Genomic DNA, 19,535 nt, shown 5'->3' on the forward strand with positions numbered 1-19,535 from the left:
CGTTTGTCTAGAAGATGCATATTCACTCTCATTTCAAAGATGCCTCAAGCTGTGAGGATTAGGAAACATTGACTTCGAGAGAGTATTTCATGCGTTTAGGAAACGAAGAAGCAAATCGCTTCGAACGAGTTTTAGGGATATCAGTGCCCGGGATGGACACCTACCCGGTGTCTTGCAGTGCGATGGTGACGGTGTAACGAGCTCAAACACAACATATAGTCATATAGTCAACTAATGAGGGCAGGCGATGCGTCTGTCTGTATCGTGTGTTGTTCTGGCTGTGCAGGTTTGCACTTCACACTTCACTGTCGGGCAATGCTTGCGAGTCACCGTGCACGGCCGCCCGACGTGATTCAGCTGCGCGGGCGCGGGCGGGGGGGAATTGAAACAATATGGCGGCTTATCGCATCACGCGGCCCTCGCACCGCGCCCCGCCCCGCGCCCGCACTGTATTAGCTTTTCACGGAAAACGTTGCACGAAAAAAACAACTGATAACATCGGGCTGAGGCCGATCGTTCATCGATATTCTGCCGTCCCCGCCGCTCGCCCCGGCGCAGCGGCTGCGCCCGAGCGCCCGGCACTGCTGCGGCGGCCGGCGACGGGCGCTTATAACGCGCGCGCGCAGATACGTTAACTGTACCACGCTCGATAGGGTATCACGCCACTCCGAGCACCAGATACGAGCTCTCCTAATCGAATCTGTGCAACTTCTATCTGATAATTAGCAAGCGTATCGCAGCGTATCGCCGTATCTCGCACGGATAGCGCGGTGCGCGGGCGCGGCGCAGGGCTCGCCCGCGGAGCTACAAATATTTGCCGTGGCCTGTTTGCTCGGCTTATCGCGCCGCCGCCGCCCAGCCGGCCTACATACTGGCGAGGCCCGGCGCGCTGACGTCACTCGCACGTCCTGCCGGCGCGAGTCCTCGGCCGCGCTGCGGCGTCCCCCGCTGACTCAGCGCCGCAAGGTTGCGCCGCTAGATACTGTATCTGCTGCGGCAGATAGGCAATCTCACATTAACGCCTAGTTAAGATAAACTAGATAACGGTTTGCATATCTAAGGAGCGATAGGACGAGCACGCGGCGGGGTCGACGACCCAGCAGTCGGCGCGGCGCGCGGGCCTGCGCGGGTGCGTGCTCCGCGACGTACGGGCCGGCGGCACCCCGCGGCTCGCCATCCTGACGTACTCGACAGAAAAGCAACTAGTACGGTAGGGCCCACGAGCGGGAAGCGATAGCTTGTAAACGATCGCATCTTGCTGTGACGCCCGTGACTCGGGCACCTGAATGAAACTGCAGATTACTCTCGCAGACAACTCTTACCCATCGAATTGGCTACATAGATCATAGGTTACTACTATCTCATAGCGAACGCTGTTAGACCTGCCTACACTAGTCGCCGACGCCGTCGCGGCACCGACCTGAAAATCACACTCTCAATCTCCCAGAGGGTAGAAAAAAATACGAATTCTATACATTGGAGAACAAAGGAATATATGACGTCGGTCGTAGTCACGAATGCCTTCTACGTTGAAATACAAACTGAATTGAACGGGTTCGATTGTAATCTGCCACGTATGGCATCGGAAACTTACCGCGGCCCGAGCTGTCGGTACGAGTGGCACGCGGGGCGCGGGGGGGGGGGGGGGGGGGTCACACACGCAGGTTGCGGTATTGATAATCAAAGGTGAACAGCGAATGAAACGTATTTCATAGAATATTTAATTTATTGTCTTGCACCTCCTCCACCGTATATCTCACTGCTAGCGACATGCGTTACGTCGTTACGCGTCGCGTCGCGGGGAGTGGGCGCAGCATCACAGCCGCCGCAGCTGTCAGCGCGACAGCGACAGGCCGAGCTGATACACATCTATCTTATCAATATATCTACAAGAATCAATAAATATCGCTTTTCAGGCCACACGATGTGTTTGTATTTTGACACGATTTCTATTGATCTATATACATAGATATGTCGTTTCCAGTACCTACAGTCTGTAAACACTGAAGGCAATAGTAGTGAGTCTTCAGTAATATTACGTTTGGATTATTATTTATTATGGACACGTTATATTAATGTATTTGTTGAGTCGGACGAAATGTAGCGGCGCGGACACAATACGTTGTGTCGGTTAGGACGGTGTGTGTACGGTTAGGTATCCACGTATTATATGAATATGATCCAGTGAACTTAATAAGTTCACTTTGGAATTTGTCATACACAGCCGAACATTATTATTTATAATACGTCGTATTAACTTATATTTTGGTATTTTAAAAGTTGTCTCAAAACCTACCTACATGTAGGGCGTCCGCGTCTATTAAATGATTTTTTTTTTGTAAACTTTGTCCTCAAATTGTTTAATAGTCGCAGACACCCTACCATTAGTAGGTGCTGTAACAACTTTTAGAATACCAAAATACATGTGTATACAAATATTCAGCTGGGTATTTCAAATTTCGAGATTTTTTGTCTAATTTGAATAATTTAATTGTAATAAATAAATATATAACGCATCAACATCGACTGGATATAGAAACGTTAACAAAGTAGCGCTGAGAGCACTCTGTCGAAGCCTTGTGCGCCTCTACTTACCTGCGAGTACCATCAACTTGGATTTCACCTACTAGATCCTTATCACATTCAGTGACAGGTTGTGTTTGTTCATAAAAGTAGGTAATATTTATTTATAACCCGATCTTACAACAACATGTAGAGATAAGCCGCCTGACACATCGACATATCGACACATCGCCGTGTGAGCCGACAGCCGACAGCCGACGGCCGACAGCCGACGGCCGACAGCCGACGGCCGACAGCCGACGGCCGCACGTGGAGAGCGCCACTTCACGCGACCTCGCGAAAGTATACGAAAGTTTCCTGCGCTTGCGAGCACAGGCGGCGGCGGTCATGTGATCTGTTTTCTCAAAGGAAATTGAATAGAGTGTGAATCACCTTCCTCAGGGAGGTTCGGAAATATTTAGGTAGGGATAGAGGTAGCGACCGAATGAATCGTTAACCTACCTTCGTAGGTAATCATAAATATTTGTAATTAATAAAAAATAAATAAATAACTAACAAATAAATTAAACATTCAGAGCATGGCATAGGTTGGACTGTCAAGTTATGTAATGGTACAATGGTCACTGAGCCTTGTTTATATGGAAACTGCAAACATCGTTTGCGTCATAAAGTCAGAATTGGGTCCGCAGTGAGTCACCACCTACGGACGAACTAATCATCGGCTCTCTTCGACAACTTTCCGTCGCGATCACGGTCCTGAGGTGACACGATCACACTACAAGCTCTCTCTGAGCTCTCGGCAGATCTCTCCAGCTGATGTTAGCTGGATTAGAGAGAGAGAGCTACCTATACTGTCCAATATCTGCGTGCGCGCCTCGTGCGTCTATATGTATGGACCTACCGATACACGCACGCAGCTATTCAGTATCTACATAGGTATTTAGGCAAGAGCAACAGGTGCCTGTCATACTAAACTAACCTAAGTCATTGTATAAAAGCTGAAAGTTTTCAGTAGGTAACCTACTAAAAACTTACAGCTCGTACATTTCTCTTTAATATTTTCACAACGACTTTCAGTTATTATTATTTCAGTCATTATGTACTCACATCCACCTACCCTGCACGTAGTACACCTACATACTCGCATGTATAAGCAAATATAATCCCCTACACCTAATTATACCTACTTCTGCGAACATAATGCGGTTGAAGTACCTGCTCATACTGAGTCACGACTCACGAGGCGCGAGGCTAATAGAACTGCGAGGACTTCATATCGGCTATTTTGTTCAAATTTAGATATACCTACGATTAGCGTCGGTTCCAAACAATAATACTTTTACAATTACAATAAAAACGGTCGATAAGTTGGTAATGCGGAGTCGCTATCTTATCGGCCGAGGCGAGGAATCGATCATCGCTCTAATTACTGCCACACCGGGCCCCGGGCCCCGGCCGGCGCGGCCTCGCCTGGGCGGCGGCCAGCGGCGAGGGTGCGGCCTCGGCTCCCGCCGCAGAGTCCAGCTCGCGACCAGTCCTAGGTCTGCCGGCGACCGCGGGCCGACAGTGCCGCACCGCTGCCCGGCGTCAACACAAGCCACCGACGGCGTCCACCGTCCAGCGCTGCACTGGCACAGATAAAGAGCAGATAGTGCCTGCGGCGATAACACCGCGGCAGCAGCTCGCAATCACTGCGATACAGCAGATAGCTGCTAATTGAATAATCTACAGATTACGATCAGCCGATAGCTGCTGTCGCCCGCACGGCAGCTACGAGTATATTGGTTCCAGCCGTTTGCTGTCCGATCCGACATACTCAGATGTAGGTCCTCCCAGAAGTGAGTATGGTGTCAGTGATATGACAGGGTGTCCTCACAACATAGGCTACAGACTACTTCGACAATTTAATATCTCTAAACTGATGCTAAGCCTGATGTCAACTCTAAACCGCGGGGATTGCGTTTTGTTGGTCAATCCATTTCAAAGGCGCGTGCAGATTACGTACGACTAAAAACTAATTTTATTACCCGACGAAGTCAAAAATAAGAGTATCTAATGATTTTGGCAGTCTTTGTAATGTATGTTTGTATGTTCCACCGTAGCGCTTAAACTACTGAACCTATTTTAATGAATGAGATGTTAAAAGATTCGTAATAATGGCCCGTCGACGTAGACCTACTTTTTAACATTTTAACAAAATTTTAACTTGAGATTCTAACCTCGAAAATATTCAACTTTCATAATCTTCACGTATTTAGTATCAAAAGAAAGGTCTTGGTAAGCACATTATAATTATGTATTCATATGATATTGTTTTTGCATGCGTACAAGAAAATGCCCATGAGTGACTCGCAGGTTATGATCCAAAAGACTCGAATCTTTTAGCTCTTTTTTTAAGCTTCTGTTTGTTTTTAGGCCACTTGAAGGCTAAAAGACCAAATAAATCTTTAGTTTTGAGTCTAATTCTATCAAGGAGTCTTCGTTTTTAAAACTTCGAGCCTTAATCTAGGACTAGCTTTTTGAAAACACACGTTTAATATGGATGTGAAAGTATGGTTAGCTGTGTGACGATAAATCCAATATGGCGGACTAAGTTTTATAAACACTTCTACAATATGGATTTGAAATGAAAGGGCTTGCTGATAGTAATTCGAAACATAATGACGTCACTCTAAATCCAATATGGCGGAATTCATATACATGTCGGACTAAGTTTCCTATGCACCCCTACAATATGGGTATTGAATGAAAGGGCTTGGTGAGAGTTTTTAAATTTTGAGTTTAGAATCTGTTTTTGCCATTCAAGCAATGCCTAGATATCGATTTATTTTTATTTTTAAAATTTGCATGCTATTTTGTAGTTTATAGTAGATTAGGCAAATACCTTAAAAGAAGCATAGCTCCCTATTCCTCTCGCACCGCGAAGTAATAATAAGCGCAAAGTATCTCTATAACTATAATATTAGTTTGAAACCCTCGGCTTAGAAAGAGCATGTACCTTTTCAAAGCTGCTTTTAGGAAATCTGCCTGTGCACGGAGGACAACACGAGCGGAGAAGGGAGTTTTATCTAGTTTTAGGGAATTCCTTAACCGACCCGTTGGTTTGAAGTCCCGGCGCCGCTCGCGCTGCACCCGGTCGTGGGCACCCACGCGGTGAATGCGTGGCATGCCAACATGTTCTCATAATTCATTATTATTCATATATTGTATTATATCGTTTCATAATTCAGGTTATAACCGATTTCCATTCCAGAAATCGGTTCAGTAAGTGATAGAGCCGTGATAGCCCAGTGGATATGACCTCATGATTCTGAGAGGAGACTCGAGCTCAGCAGAGAGCCGAATATGGGTTGATAACGAAGTGATGTCGTCGTGGAGGTAACACGTTGTTTGTTCTGGTCCATACCTGTCGCGGTGTACGCTGACACTAATACAGTGCATTCCGCTTTTATAATATTACTCGTACTAAGTTTCTACGAGCAAATACCTGGGTAGGAAGGTGAATAATGAGTTGTGTGGATTTACACCTCGCTCTGCAGCCTCTCGGGCCTCACGTGACACGTCTAGCTGCGCAGCTCTAGATCGGCGCAGCAGCCACCTGCGACGATTGAAATTAAACAAAAACTTAACTTGTTCCCTGACATCCGACGTGCCTACTGCTATTTGCTACTGTAATAATATTTTCATCAAAAACTGAATATGAAAAGCACTCACTGAGTCAGTAGGTAGGTCCGTGCGAGGCGCGGGGCGGCGCGGGGCGGCGGGGCCGGTGCCCCGACCAATGGCCGCCGCGCGCCGCCCCGCGCCGCCCCGCGCCGCGTGATAACACTCTAGTGACGACTCCGTGACTGATAGTGCGCGTCGCGATGCGTCCCGCAAGAGCCTAAGATTTTCGCCAAAGTTTTCACCCGTCACGGAAAATTCGACTAAAATTAATCTAACCGAACTTTGTCGGTAAACCGGAATTGGTAAGTTTTTAGTTTTTTCTAACTTGGTTTTGTTTTATCGTTCTCGGTAGACTACTGATGTTATTCTTACGTTACATTACACAAGTGCAAAATGGTGAAGTGTCCGGGACACACGTAAACCACAGTTGGTCAGTCTGTGCGCTCGGCTGCCCGCGCGCCGGCCGCTGAGCCGCTACTAACCTCTGAAGCAATCATTTTTTATCTTAGCAAACAAACAAACAGTAGATAGCTGCACCTCCATTAGATACATACACATTTTAATCATTCATTGAAAAACTTATACGTATCCAGTGGCGTAGCGATGTAGGGGTAAGAAGGGTAATTGCCCCGGTTGCCCCGGAGGCGGAAAGGCGGCAGCGGCATGTCACGATTTTATTAATTGAAAATAAAAAAAAATCAAAATCAAAATGTGCACGTCTCATGAAACACATTAGACAAAATCTACCACAAATATAGACAGGTATGTCTTTTCAAAGCCTGCAGTAATGTAGGGTTAGCACGCCCGTTGCTTGTATAAGATGTGTGCTCGTTCTGAAGCAGTAGTATTTTATCTTGATTGAAAATAAGTTGTACGATGTAAATTAAGACAGACAGAGAATAAAATATTTTAACTTTAACTGAGGTAGGGGTGTAATCTCCAGTCGACCTCGGGCGGCGAAAATCCACGCTACGCCTCTGCACATATCGATTGTGTGTAAGCTACTTGAAGTAGTAACGATTTGACTTAAATTGAAGTTTAGTGAAAATATTTTCAAAGCATGTATTGCTAGTTAAGCCCGCACTTCAACACTATTTACTCGTGTTATTTCTAGTCGAAAGTATTGACAAGTATGTGTACAGTCGCGTACACACGCTGCGAGCGCACCCCCTACTTAGTGGAACACCTTCATTCAAAGGTTGCATTTTTAGCTAACTATCGAACAATGTGATTTGTCTGGGTGCTCAAACCTTTGATTGGAACTGTAATATACTAAATGTGTGTAAGTGTACCTGTCATAGGTATGCATTGTCATAAAATCATTATTTATTGCTAACTCTTATCAAAATCTTGTTATCAATTATTTAAACACATATTTCCTGGAATTTTTTAATTCAAGAGTCGATATGAATATATCTTTTTCTTAAGAGTGAAAAGTGTAAAGTGACAACAAAGAACTACCCCCAGGCTCGGAATTACACATTTAATACTAATCATTGTTGCAGGCAACATTATGGTAAATAAAGGAATTGTATAAAATCGTGCTGGCAACACTGCAGGCCCATTGTAATTTGTAATCGCTCTCTCTTGCCTTCCAACTACCGGCCTATGTACACGTGTTAAATATAAATCAATAATAAAAAAAATATTATTATTTATTTACTACGTCTTACTACGTCAGAAAACTTTTCTTCGCAACAACATGAACATCAACATGGAATGTCCATTTTATTCCTTCGGCAGGAAACTTTATTGGAATTTAAAACCGTAATGAAGCAGGTTTATAATTGATGTGTAATTAACTTATATTATAGGGTATTACCTCTGCCTCTGATACCGGAGATTCGAATCCGGCCCGGGGCATGCACCTTCAACGTTCCAGTTGTGTGTATCTTAAGAAATTAAATATCACGTGTCTCAAACGGTGAAGGAAACCTGCATACCACAGAATTTTCTTAATTCCCTGCGTGTGTGAAGTATGCCAATCCGCATTGGGCTAGCGTGGTGGACTATTGGCCCAACCCCCCATTCTGGAAGAAGACTCGAGCTCAGCAGTGAGCCGAATATGGGTTGTTAACGAACGAACGAGGCGTCAAAGAACCCTTGCAGTATCACCATGTGCATCTATCCGTGCGTCGGCAGTTTAACTCAGAGACTATTACTAAACGTAAATAAATAAACCATATGATTAACATAAATAAATCAGATTTACTTATGTACAGACTAGCGGACGCCCGCGACTTCGTCCGCGAGGAATTATTTTTTTACAAATCCCTCGGGAACCATGGGTTTTTCCGGGATAGAAAGTAGCCTATGTGTTAATTTAGACTATAATCCATTTCCATTTCAAATGTTAGGTGATTCGGTTCAGTAGCCGAGGCGTAAAGAGTAACAAACATCTCGGGAACCCGTGTTTTTTTTTTTGGATAAAAAGTATACCTATGGAGCCTATGTGTTAATCCAGAGTAAAATCTATTTCCGCCAAATCGGTTCAGTAGTTGCAGCGTTAAAGAGTAACAAACATCCAAACATCCATACAAACTTTCACGTTTATAATATTAGAAGGATAGGATACTCGTAGCTGTAACTTTAATTCTCATGTTAACCTTAGTCTATACGGTCTATTTAGTCGAGTCAAAACGAGTCGAAGCAATTAACGACACAATGATGGAATAGTTATAGTGAATGGATTTTAATGTTTATTTATTTAATTCCTCTCTCTAAAAAGGAGAGTATCCAAATATGGGCTACCACTTTTTCAACCGACGAAGAAACAGGGAGAAGGTTATGAATTCGATGCGTATATATTTTATTAGCGGACGCCCGCGACTTCGTCCGCGTAAAAATTGGTGTAATCTTTCTTCTGCAAGAAGCGTTATGTTTTTTGCGCGTATCTTGTAGGGATGTAAGTAGGTATGTATGTAATATTCTTTATTACCTCATATCTTCCAAACCGCTGGACGGATTTAAGTAATTAATATATCGTTAGATTTGTCTTAATAACCCAAGTGTTCTTACAGTGGAATTCATAGACGTTATAGGGGCATCCCCAGGGGATCATTCAGCCGTTGTGTGACGAATTTAACCTCTATTTATTTGAGAATTTAACACTCAACGGGTGAATGATCGCCTGGGGGTGCACCAACAATATCTATGAATTCCACTGTTAGATAGATGAAATTAAAAAACCAACAAGACGACTGTGAGACTCGAGGTAAAAAAAAATATTTTTTTTTTGAATATTGCAACATGGGTATCAAATTCAAGGGCTTTTTGGCCTTTATTATGGCCATGTTAAAAAAACTACAATTAGAAAAACGTTATTTATTAAATGTCTATACAAAATACGCGAGGCGGACGACTATACACTGCGAGGTTTATGAAGTGAAGTTATAAAACACCCAAAATAGACTAAATTAAATATTATTATATTTATTATAAAAATCGGACAAGTGTGAGTCGGATTCGCCCACCGAGGGTTCCGTAGATTTTTTTGAATATTTACTCAACCTCGGTTGGACGTAGGTATACATTATCGTACTTTGTAACATGTAACAAACGTAACAAATAAATCCGAAATTTACCATCTATCGTAACTAAAAAGTGTGAAATAAATAAATTAATCTATACTAATGTAATAAAGCTGAAGAGTTTGTTTGTTTGTTTGATTGATTGAACGCTCTAATCTCTCTACTTACTGGTCCGATTTAAAAAATTCTTTTAGTGTTTGATAGCCCATTTATCGAGGAAGGCTATAGTCTATATATTAGTTCCGTATTCCTACGGAAACGGGAACGGGAACCACGCGGGTGAAAACGCGCGGCGTCAGCTAGTTAAATAAACAAAAAAACCCGACTGCATAAATTACCGATACAAAAACTGAAAAGAAAAAAAACAAGCTCAGTCCAGAAGTGTAGGAATGCAATTAGAAAACATTTGGGACCAATTAAAAAATGCAGACGAAAATCATAGCAAACGTTAACTAGCTGTTAACTACATCCCTGCCAATTTTCAAGTTTCTAGCATAGAGAATAAAGGACTTGCATACAAACTTGCTAGAGCCTTTAGACCTCCTAGTGCTATACGAAGCGTTGTCCTATCAAGAAGCGTCCCCACATTGTGTGATGACAAAGCCTGAAGCCAATGACCTGACTCCTTTTCAGAATATTGAGAGAGAGGTGCATTGTTCATGGATACGTTTATGTGTACGTAATAAAAGCGGCTTGTGCCACAGACGCAGGGCAACTCTCGCCAGGACATGATGCACTCCATGCTGACCTTGCTTCGGCAAGACTCCCCACAGCAGTATCAGTCGGACTTGATAAGTTGAGGATCTGACTGATACGTGTAGTAGAGCTGGAAGCAGAAGCTATGAAAGTCGGAAGTGCGACGCTTGATACAGATTGTATGCCCATTGCCCAATCCACCGCATCTGACAGACAGGCTCGCTTGAGTCCAGGTCCTGTCATCAAACAATTTAGGATTTTGGATAGAGTATCTATCTTTGAGAGATATCTATTGAGAGATATCTTTTGACGAAGTCGCGGGCGTCCGCTAGGTTTCCTATAAAAAAATACAATCGACTTTTATTTTTTACTAATCGAAAAAGCGAAAAATAACATCGTGTGTGCTATCTTCTGAGTTTGCGCAGTGCGATCAGTTTGAAGGCGGTGCCAAGGCAGTGAAGTGGTAATTAAAGCCATTTCTGAACGAACTGTCTGAAAATCCTAAATCCTTACGATTTTAACGGCTTCAATTAATATATCACTGACTTGGTACCGCCTTTAACTGATCGCACTGAGCAAACTGAGAAGGTAGCACATACGACGTTATTTTCGCTTTTTAGTGTACCTAATAAAAACATTTACATAATTTTGAAGTCGGTTGAATTTTTTTTCTTAAAATTTTTCATTTTTCCATTTTTAGTAATACCATGTTATAAGTGTAAAAAAAAGGAAATATTTTCATTATAAGTCCTTAAACCACGACGTTATTTTCTTTCTTATGATTAGTATCTGGAAACTATCAACCAAATCAATTTAAAAATACTACTTAACCTTTACTCGCATACATCACTCCCCGTTTACCCTTCCGAAATATGAACATTCAAAATCTTCTTTGTTTGTGTTGACCCATCTAGATGTACAGTTCTTATCAATATAAATTAATCAAGCCTAATTACAAGATTGCTAGTGTAAATCGTTTAGGGGCTTCCTTAGCTGTCCTTCGTCTCCATCACCGGACCCTTATGACAGTCACAACACATCTAGATGTAAAGTTGTCATCAATACAGATTCATCAAGCCCAAACACAATGTAGCAACTGTAAACCGTTAAGGAGTTCCCTTAATTGTCCCTCGTCTCCATCACCAGACCCCTAATGACAATGACCCCACAACGCATCTAGACATAAAATTCTCAGCGATATAATAGAAATTAATTAAGTCCAAACACAAGGTAACTAATGTAAATCGATCAGGAGTTCCCTCGTCTGTCCTTCGGCTCCATCATCAGATTGACACCAGGCCATCGTTGAATTGTAGTGCTTTAAAATACTTAATGAAAACATTAACAAACGCACTAGTTATCGCTATAATATTCGAGAGTTTTCCTCGATTTCTCTAGGATCCCATAATCAGAGCCTGACATGATTACTATGGTACCAACTGAAAAGCATACCCTCTCAAACGAAAAAAGAGTTTTTTAAATCGGTTCAGATGTCTTCGAGTAATCGGTGAACATACATAAAAAAAAAGATTACGACGAATTGATAACCACCTCCTTTTTTTGAAGTCTGTTAAAAAGAGGAGGAAATGGTGTAGTGGTTCGTAGTTTACTGCCTTAGGAATCTCTTCTCTCATTCCTATTTCTTCTATATTAATGCTGAGATAATCAAAAATCCGCTTAAAGTGATTGCTTCCATTTCAAATTATCCGCCCAATTTAAATTTTCGTTTTCTTCGCCAATCGTGTCGAATGAACGGGTATTTCTTACTCTGAGTGATCAGGAACTGTGAACCGAGTGTGAAACGTACGAGTAGGTCCATCCACTCAGGCAGGAACGTAGCGTCGTACCATACAGGCGAGTTAATGCCAATGCAGTTATAAGTAATTTAACAAAACGAATGGGAAACGTGTCAGCACGACCTATAGCGGCGGTCGGTACCGCTTCTATTTGCCATATTCTGATTCGGTTCAACGACTCAACGCAGCGTCGGAGCTCAATAAATATTGTATTAATAAGCCCTTATCACAGATGTAGGGCCGCGCCTTATCTCTGCGTTGCGCGTCTGCCTGTTTGCTCGCCCCCCGCCCGCGCCGCCCGCGCCCGCCGCACAGCCTGCGCTGAGCTAGAGAATGAAGTCTTAGTGCGACCGGTAAAGGTCTACATTTACAAGGAATAAAGCATTTTCTGTTGGAGATCAGGTGACGTCGGGCGACCCCGTACGAGTAGGTGTAGGCGCCTGGCACGCTCAACGTTGAGCTTTTAGTTGAATCTAAAAACGAAATGAACTTTCGGTGAGGTCACAGTAAAGTAATTGTAGTCTTCTTTAATTGGGACATCGAGCGGCCGTTGGTCCGCAGATGAAGGCGCGGAGATCTCTTCGGTAGTACCTGACGGTCGGGAGCGCGGTAGTCGACTGTCGGTAGAGTCGCGAACTTAGTACTTTAGTAACTTTAGTCACAGTAAAAATGTAAAGATACTTGCATGTCTGCTTAATACCAATGCAAATTCCTTGTTGTTCGTTCAGAAAAAAAAAAAAAAAATTTCGCAGTTGGAAATATGATACTTATAGATAGGCAGATACAGGCACGCACACGAGCGGCGCCGGCGCTCTCGTTCCCTATTTGTATTTCCGCGCCGCCGCGGCTCTTCCGGGTCAAAGCCTTCGCTGTGTTTGCTCGGCGCTAGTTCAGGAAATTGACGATTGTTGACTTTAGACCGAATCTCGAGTCGCGGTCCCAATGTGCCGACCCATCGGTGCCGACTGCTCGTCGCGGAGCGAGCTCGTCGTGACATTCAGAATATACACGATCGAGATGCCGGTTCGTCTTCCCGACAAAGATATCGACGAGAGGCACGGATTGCGGTCGACTCGATTTCGTATCTAGGTGAGAAATCGTTTCAGATCGGCGGAGCATGGAGAATGTGAGCGTCATGATGCAGCGCGACGAGGAGCAGCGCGCGGGCGACGAGGCGCTGCAGCTGGTGAAGCACGAGGAGCGCGCGGGCGGCAGCGGCGGGGGCGGGGGCGAGCTGCACGCGGGCGGGGGCGAGGCGGACGCGGAGCAGCACTCCGTTATCACGTCGCGCCGCACGCTGCGCACCATCACCGCCGCCGGGCACATCACCGAGGAGGCGCCCGACGACGTCAAGGACGAGCCGCCCGAGCCACCGCCGCCCGAGCACGAGCGCGCGCCCTACGCCGAGCCCGAGGCGGCCTACGACGACGAGCGCCTGCGCCAGGCCGAGGCGGACGCGGCGCGCTACCTCGCCTTCAAGCCCGACGCGTACCGCGCGCCGCCCGCCGAGCGCCGCGCGCCCGCGCCGTTCGCGCGCGCGCCGCCGCCGCGCGCCGCCTACGAGCGCGCGCCCGCGCTGCGCTACCGCGCGCCCGAGCCCGACGAACACGCGCACGCGCACGCGCACGACGCCTACCTGCACAAGGACAAGGAGCAGCCGCAGTACGCGGTCGAGCCGGCGCCCGATGCGCGCCAGTACGGCGCCGCGCTGGAGCACGCCGCCTCCTCCGCGCTGGAGATGATCCAGACGACGGCGCTGGGCAACCAGCAGGCGGTGGGCGTGGCCTACCAGCCGGTGAAGTACGAGGCGCGCGGCGAGGGCGAGGCGCGCGCGGGCACGTACGCCGCGCTGCAGCCCGTGGGCGCGGGCGGGTACGCGTTCGGCCAGAGCCCGCAGTACGCCGGCTACGCGTACGGCGGCGGCAAGGAGCCGCTGCTCACGCTGTACGGCGCGGGCGCGCGCGACGAGTCGCCGCCGGGCCAGCTGCTGTACCGCAGCGACCCTACGCTGTCGTCGTCGGCGCTGGCGCGCGGCGCCTACCAGCAGTACGAGGCGCCCGCCAGCCCCGGCCAGCAGGTGACGCTGTACGCGCCCGGCAGCGTGCAGTACAGCCTGGCGCCGGGCGCGGGCGTGGAGTACGTGCCCGTGTCGGGCTACGAGGGCGGGCTGCTGGTGGAGAGCTACCCGGCGCAGGCGTGGCCGGCGCACAACCTGCTGCAGGTGGACGACGGGTTCGACCCCGGCGCGGGCGCGGCCGACGTCAAGGAGTGCGTCAACTGCGCCGCCGCCGCCACGCCGCTGTGGCGCCGCGACGGCACGGGCCACTACCTGTGCAACGCGTGCGGGCTGTACACGCGCATCAACGGCGTCAACCGCCCGCCGCTCAAGGGGCAGAAGGCGAAGCCGCAGCAGGCGCTGGTGAGTGACGCGCGGGCGAGGGTCGCCGCCGCCGCCGCCGGTACTGACGCGCGCTCTGTTGCAGCCCAGCAACGGCACCCGGCGCGTGGGCGTGACGTGCGCCAACTGCCGCACGTCCAACACCACGCTGTGGCGCCGCAACAACAACGGCGAGCCGGTCTGCAACGCCTGCGGCCTGTACTACAAGCTGCACAACGTGAGTGCGGTATCTAATCGCCTGCAGTTATCGGGGAACTCCTCGGCAAACACCGGGCCCGTATAAAAAATCAAAACACAGGGTCTCATCTAATCTGTCGAGATAACCGGCCGGGCTACCGACTGATAGGAATTATCATCACGCCCGCGAATATTCGTAATGAGATAAATAATCTTTTATCAATTATCTCCACGCGGCCAGATACGCTTGTTTAAAGGATGATAGGAGTGCGGCGGGAGATTACGAGGAGTTCCCGCGTGCGGCGGAGGGCGCCGCTCGTGTCGCGGCGGCCGGTCGTCGGCTCCGGAGTGAAGTGCTGCCAACGTTTTGCAATCATCTATTTGTAAATAATAAAATTACAAACAGATCAGTGCGAATGTTCGTCAAAATAATTTTAGTCAGTGGGACTTTCGAACTGTGATCGTTGTCTGAGCCCACGTGACGCGTGTCTCTGTGCGCAGGTGAACCGGCCGCTGAGCATGAAGAAGGACGGCATCCAGACGCGCAAGCGCAAGCCCAAGAGCATGGGCGGCGGCGCGGGGCGCGCGGGCGCGGGCGGCGCGCTGTCGGGTACGTGGCGCTAGCGGCCGGCCGCTCGGCGGCGCGCATGTATGTACTGACGTTGTGTGTGCAGCGGACTCGCCCCCGCAGAAGGTGCTGCCGCCGCTGTACTCCGCGCTGGAGGGCGCGGCGCCGCTGCTGCTGCTGCCCGCCGCGCGCGCGCCCGCCGCCGGCGACCCCCACAGTGAGTGCGCCTTGCGCGAGTCGGACCTTCTCTGTGGCTTTGCACTGCGAGTGCCTTAACGCCTGGCGCGGGCTCTGCACTAACATGTCTGCTTCGTCCTACCGCGCCCACTTGTCCCAACATTACAAAATACTTGTCCAAATGTATCTAAGTCACCTAATCTATTGATTGTTCTGCACCCACTCAGTAGTGCGAGCCGCCCCACTTCATCTATCTACTCGTACTCGTATGTTTGCTCTCAATGTCGTAATGTGTAACTTCGCGCATCTGTGTGCGCATCGTCACTCGACACACACTCACACACTCACACACGTGCACATACACTATACACGCACACTAGCGCACGTATCCTACGCTACAGTCACGACTACATCCTGTCATCATGACAAACTTTCTACTTGGTCTAGTAGATATAGGAAGTCAATCTATTTCGGGAAGTCCGTTAGGTTTTTGGAAGACGCTCTTACCGGCACAAAATTGAAGCTTATTCTTTGAGATGAACACCTCAGGATGCCGCCATATACCTATACAGTTTGGGCTTCCGGTTGGAATGACTCCCCTTATATCACTACTAGCGGACGCCCGCGACTTCGTCCGCGTAAAAATTGATGTAAACTTCTCTACCTCTACCTTACCCTGCTCGTAAACCTACCCAACCCTATCCAACCCTACCCTACCCTACCCTACCCCTATTTTACCCTACCCTACCGCTAACTCTAACCCTTCCCTCCCCCCACCTTACCCTACCCTAACCCTACCCGTAACCTATCCATACCCTATCCTACCCTACCCCTAATCTACCCCTACCCTACCCCTACCTTACTCCTACCCTACCCCTATCCTACTCCTCCCCTACCCTATACGTTCCATATCCTTCCCCTACCTCTACCTTGCCCCTGCCCTACACCACCCCAACCTTATCCGTACCCTACCCTACCCTACACTTTCCCTAAATTACCCCTACCCTACCTCTATCCTACCCCTTCCCTACCTCTATTCTATCCCTACCCTCAGCAAAATTGGTCCAGCCTTTTGTGCGTGGTGCAATGACCAAAAGACTATAATTTCCCAAGCGACTTCTATGCTAATACTATAAAGAGGTAAAGTTTGTGTGGTTGTCGAGGGTAATCTCTGGATCTACTGGACCGATTTGGAAAATTCTTTTACCAATAGAAAGCTACATTATTTGCGAGTGTCATAGGCTATGTTTGGTCCTCATATTCATACGGAAACGGGAACTACGTAATTGAAACCGCGGGGCGTCATATAGCGGCATTTCTGCGACTTTCAGAAATTTTGTATTATCTCCGAAACTATATAACTAATTAACATACTGTAAAAGGCAAATCTTGTCTCTATAATATCCTTGTGATTATTAAATCATTTATTTTGATAAGGATTTAAGTTTAGTTGTGTAAATAATGACGTAAACCTTAGTTTAAGATTTAAATAATTTATTAAAGTACTAAAGGTACTATATCTGCTAAAATATAAAAGATAGATATATGGTGTCGCGGACTTTTTTGTAGAACTTTTAAAGGTTCAAAAAGCCTCCATACATTCATTTCAGTTATACGCAATGGTTGAGGCAGCGCATGCGAATAAGTAAGTTTTTCGGTCTGACCTGTAAGAGAAAACCCGCGATATCTCAGTAGTTATATATGATAGATATAAAAAATATAGCCTATAGCACTCCCCGATAACGTAGCATTCTACTGGTGAAAGAATTTTTAAAATCGGTCCAGTAGTTCCGAAGATTACCCCATTTCAAAAAATTGTTACAAACTTACAAACTTACAAACTTACAAACTTACAAACTTTACCTCTTTATAATATTAGTATAGATGAGTCGACGGAGCTCTCCTTAGGGAGCTCTCCTTAGAGTAAAGGTGCGTGTCGTGTCTGTAGTGTGTGTGTGTGTCAGTCAATGTAGGTACCTTCTGCCTCCTAGAGTAACCATGGTTACTATAGGAGGCAGAAGGCAGCGCCGCGTTGTGTGTGTAACTGTCAGGGTTAATTCCTCCCGTACACGCGCGCCCGTCACACGTCAGGGACGCGACAGTGGGTAGTACCTACTGGTACCTCAGCACTAGGTATACATACAAAGCCAAACGGACTCCCCGTATAGATGACTACAACATAAACGCGAAGGTAATAGATAAATATGTTAAGATATTGACTCTCCATCGCTGTTCATACAATGAGTATACGAAACTAGCTATAAAACAAGCCCGGTAGATATTGTTCGAACACATAGGTAGGCATCCACTTACAGTTTATTGTGACAAAATATAGCACGTTTTTACAGATCTTATCGGCAAGATTACAGATGGCAATGATATTAACTTAGATATAGAAGATATTTTACTTATATAGATATACATGATATATATTTAATTCGGTTGGTTGCGCATGTCGACACGATGCCTTACTAGCATATTCTTTTATTCGATATGTTTGTGGCATCAACCGTGCGTTATTGACTTACCTACTCGTATTTGCCTCAGACATATTACCTATGGATTTGTTTCGCACGCAAATTCACCAACAGAATAGTTGTCTGTCGTTTTTTTCATTTAAACTCACACATCGAAAATATTACTGTTTATATCTTTACATACAACTACAAGTTGCTAACAAAGTAAATAAAATGTAGGGTTAACAACTAGCTAAAATAGTAGTTTTCCATCCGATTGATCTCCCTTTCAAACAGCTTGTCTTGCACAGACAAAGGCCTCCTCTAATATTTTCCACGTATAGAAATACTGTCTTTTGCTATTCGCATCCATTCTGGTCCTCCTATTTTTCTTGAAATCATCTTCCCATCTCTTCATCTGTCTTCCTCTATTTCGTTTACTATCTCTAGGGAACCATTCCGTTATTATTTATGTCCATTTCTCTTTCTTTTCTCTCAACATATGTCCCGTCCACTGCCATTTTAATTTTCTACATACATTTGAACTTGGTATTTTGTTTTATTCTTTTTAACTGGATTCTGTCTCTTCGCTTTACACACAATATACTTTTCTGTAAACTATTCTGGCATACATTAACTTTGTTTTGTTGTTGTTCAGTTACACCGTTACGTTACGTTAGACATGGCACGATACAAGTAGGTATTGAACACTTTTCGTTTCTCCGACATTGGTGTCTCTTTATTTTTCATAATTTCACTTAGTGATTAAATTAAGTCCTTAACAATCAGCAAAGAAAATAAAGTGTAATGCACGCCTTACACAGTTTGCTTACGTCGCACACTGACTCAGTATATACGGCCTGTGCGTGAAAATCAAGTCAAGTTGTTAGTTCACAGACAGACAGTCTATTCACCGTATACGTTTTACAGGGTACCAACGATAGTGCGATCGCCGCGCAGCAACCGCGTGTGATTCACGCAGCAGCCGCGCTACAACCGCGCAGCAGCCGCGCTACAACCGCGCGGTGCGGCACACTTCTGATGAACACTGACGTATGCAACATTTGCAAAACAGTCTTTCTAGATGTAGGACAATCAACTTGTTGTACTGTGTGTGTACCTATACCTACGAATTGAGAGATTTTTTATTAATTTGTTAGTAGGCGCCTATATTAATAACAAAATCAGGAAGATGTAAAGGTAGTTTGATCACGATTAGAAACATTTAGCCGCGAATTGTTCAGCTAAAAGTGTTAAACCGTGCTCCGTGAATGTGACGCCTCGGGAGCGCTGACGGTGGACGCAGGCCACGACGGTATCCTTTACAGCGCCGGATGCCGCGCGGCGCTCCGCAGCGTAATGTAATATGTTACAAGGAGCATGGTGCGTGTGTTACATCACGTACCGCAGCGTCGCTCGGTAGTGAGTAGACGTACTGTATGCTGTGTTACCTACGCTGTGGGGCTCTGTGCGGGCGCCGTGGGAGCGCGGAGCCGCGGGGCGCTCGGGCGGCGCCGGCGCTCCTCGCAGCAAATATCACGTTATCTG

At 46.5% G+C, this 19,535-nt stretch overlaps 1 protein-coding gene across 1 annotated transcript; it reads left to right on the forward strand.

Moving 5' to 3' along the window:
• The first annotated feature begins 6,358 nt into the window (after positions 1-6,358).
• Positions 6,359-19,072, forward strand: LOC112049848 (transcription factor GATA-4-like). The gene is made up of 5 exons (XM_052881301.1): positions 6,359-6,491; positions 13,318-14,630; positions 14,695-14,826; positions 15,288-15,396; positions 18,918-19,072. The coding sequence occupies exons 2-5, from the start codon at positions 13,329-13,331 to the stop codon at positions 18,929-18,931; spliced, it is 1,557 nt and encodes a 518-aa protein (XP_052737261.1). The 5' UTR covers positions 6,359-6,491; positions 13,318-13,328; the 3' UTR covers positions 18,932-19,072.
• Positions 19,073-19,535: the final 463 nt, after the last annotated feature.

The sequence above is a fragment of the Bicyclus anynana genome, chromosome 4 (genome assembly GCF_947172395.1).
Source record: "Bicyclus anynana chromosome 4, ilBicAnyn1.1, whole genome shotgun sequence".
Taxonomy (NCBI): Eukaryota; Metazoa; Arthropoda; class Insecta; order Lepidoptera; family Nymphalidae; genus Bicyclus; species Bicyclus anynana.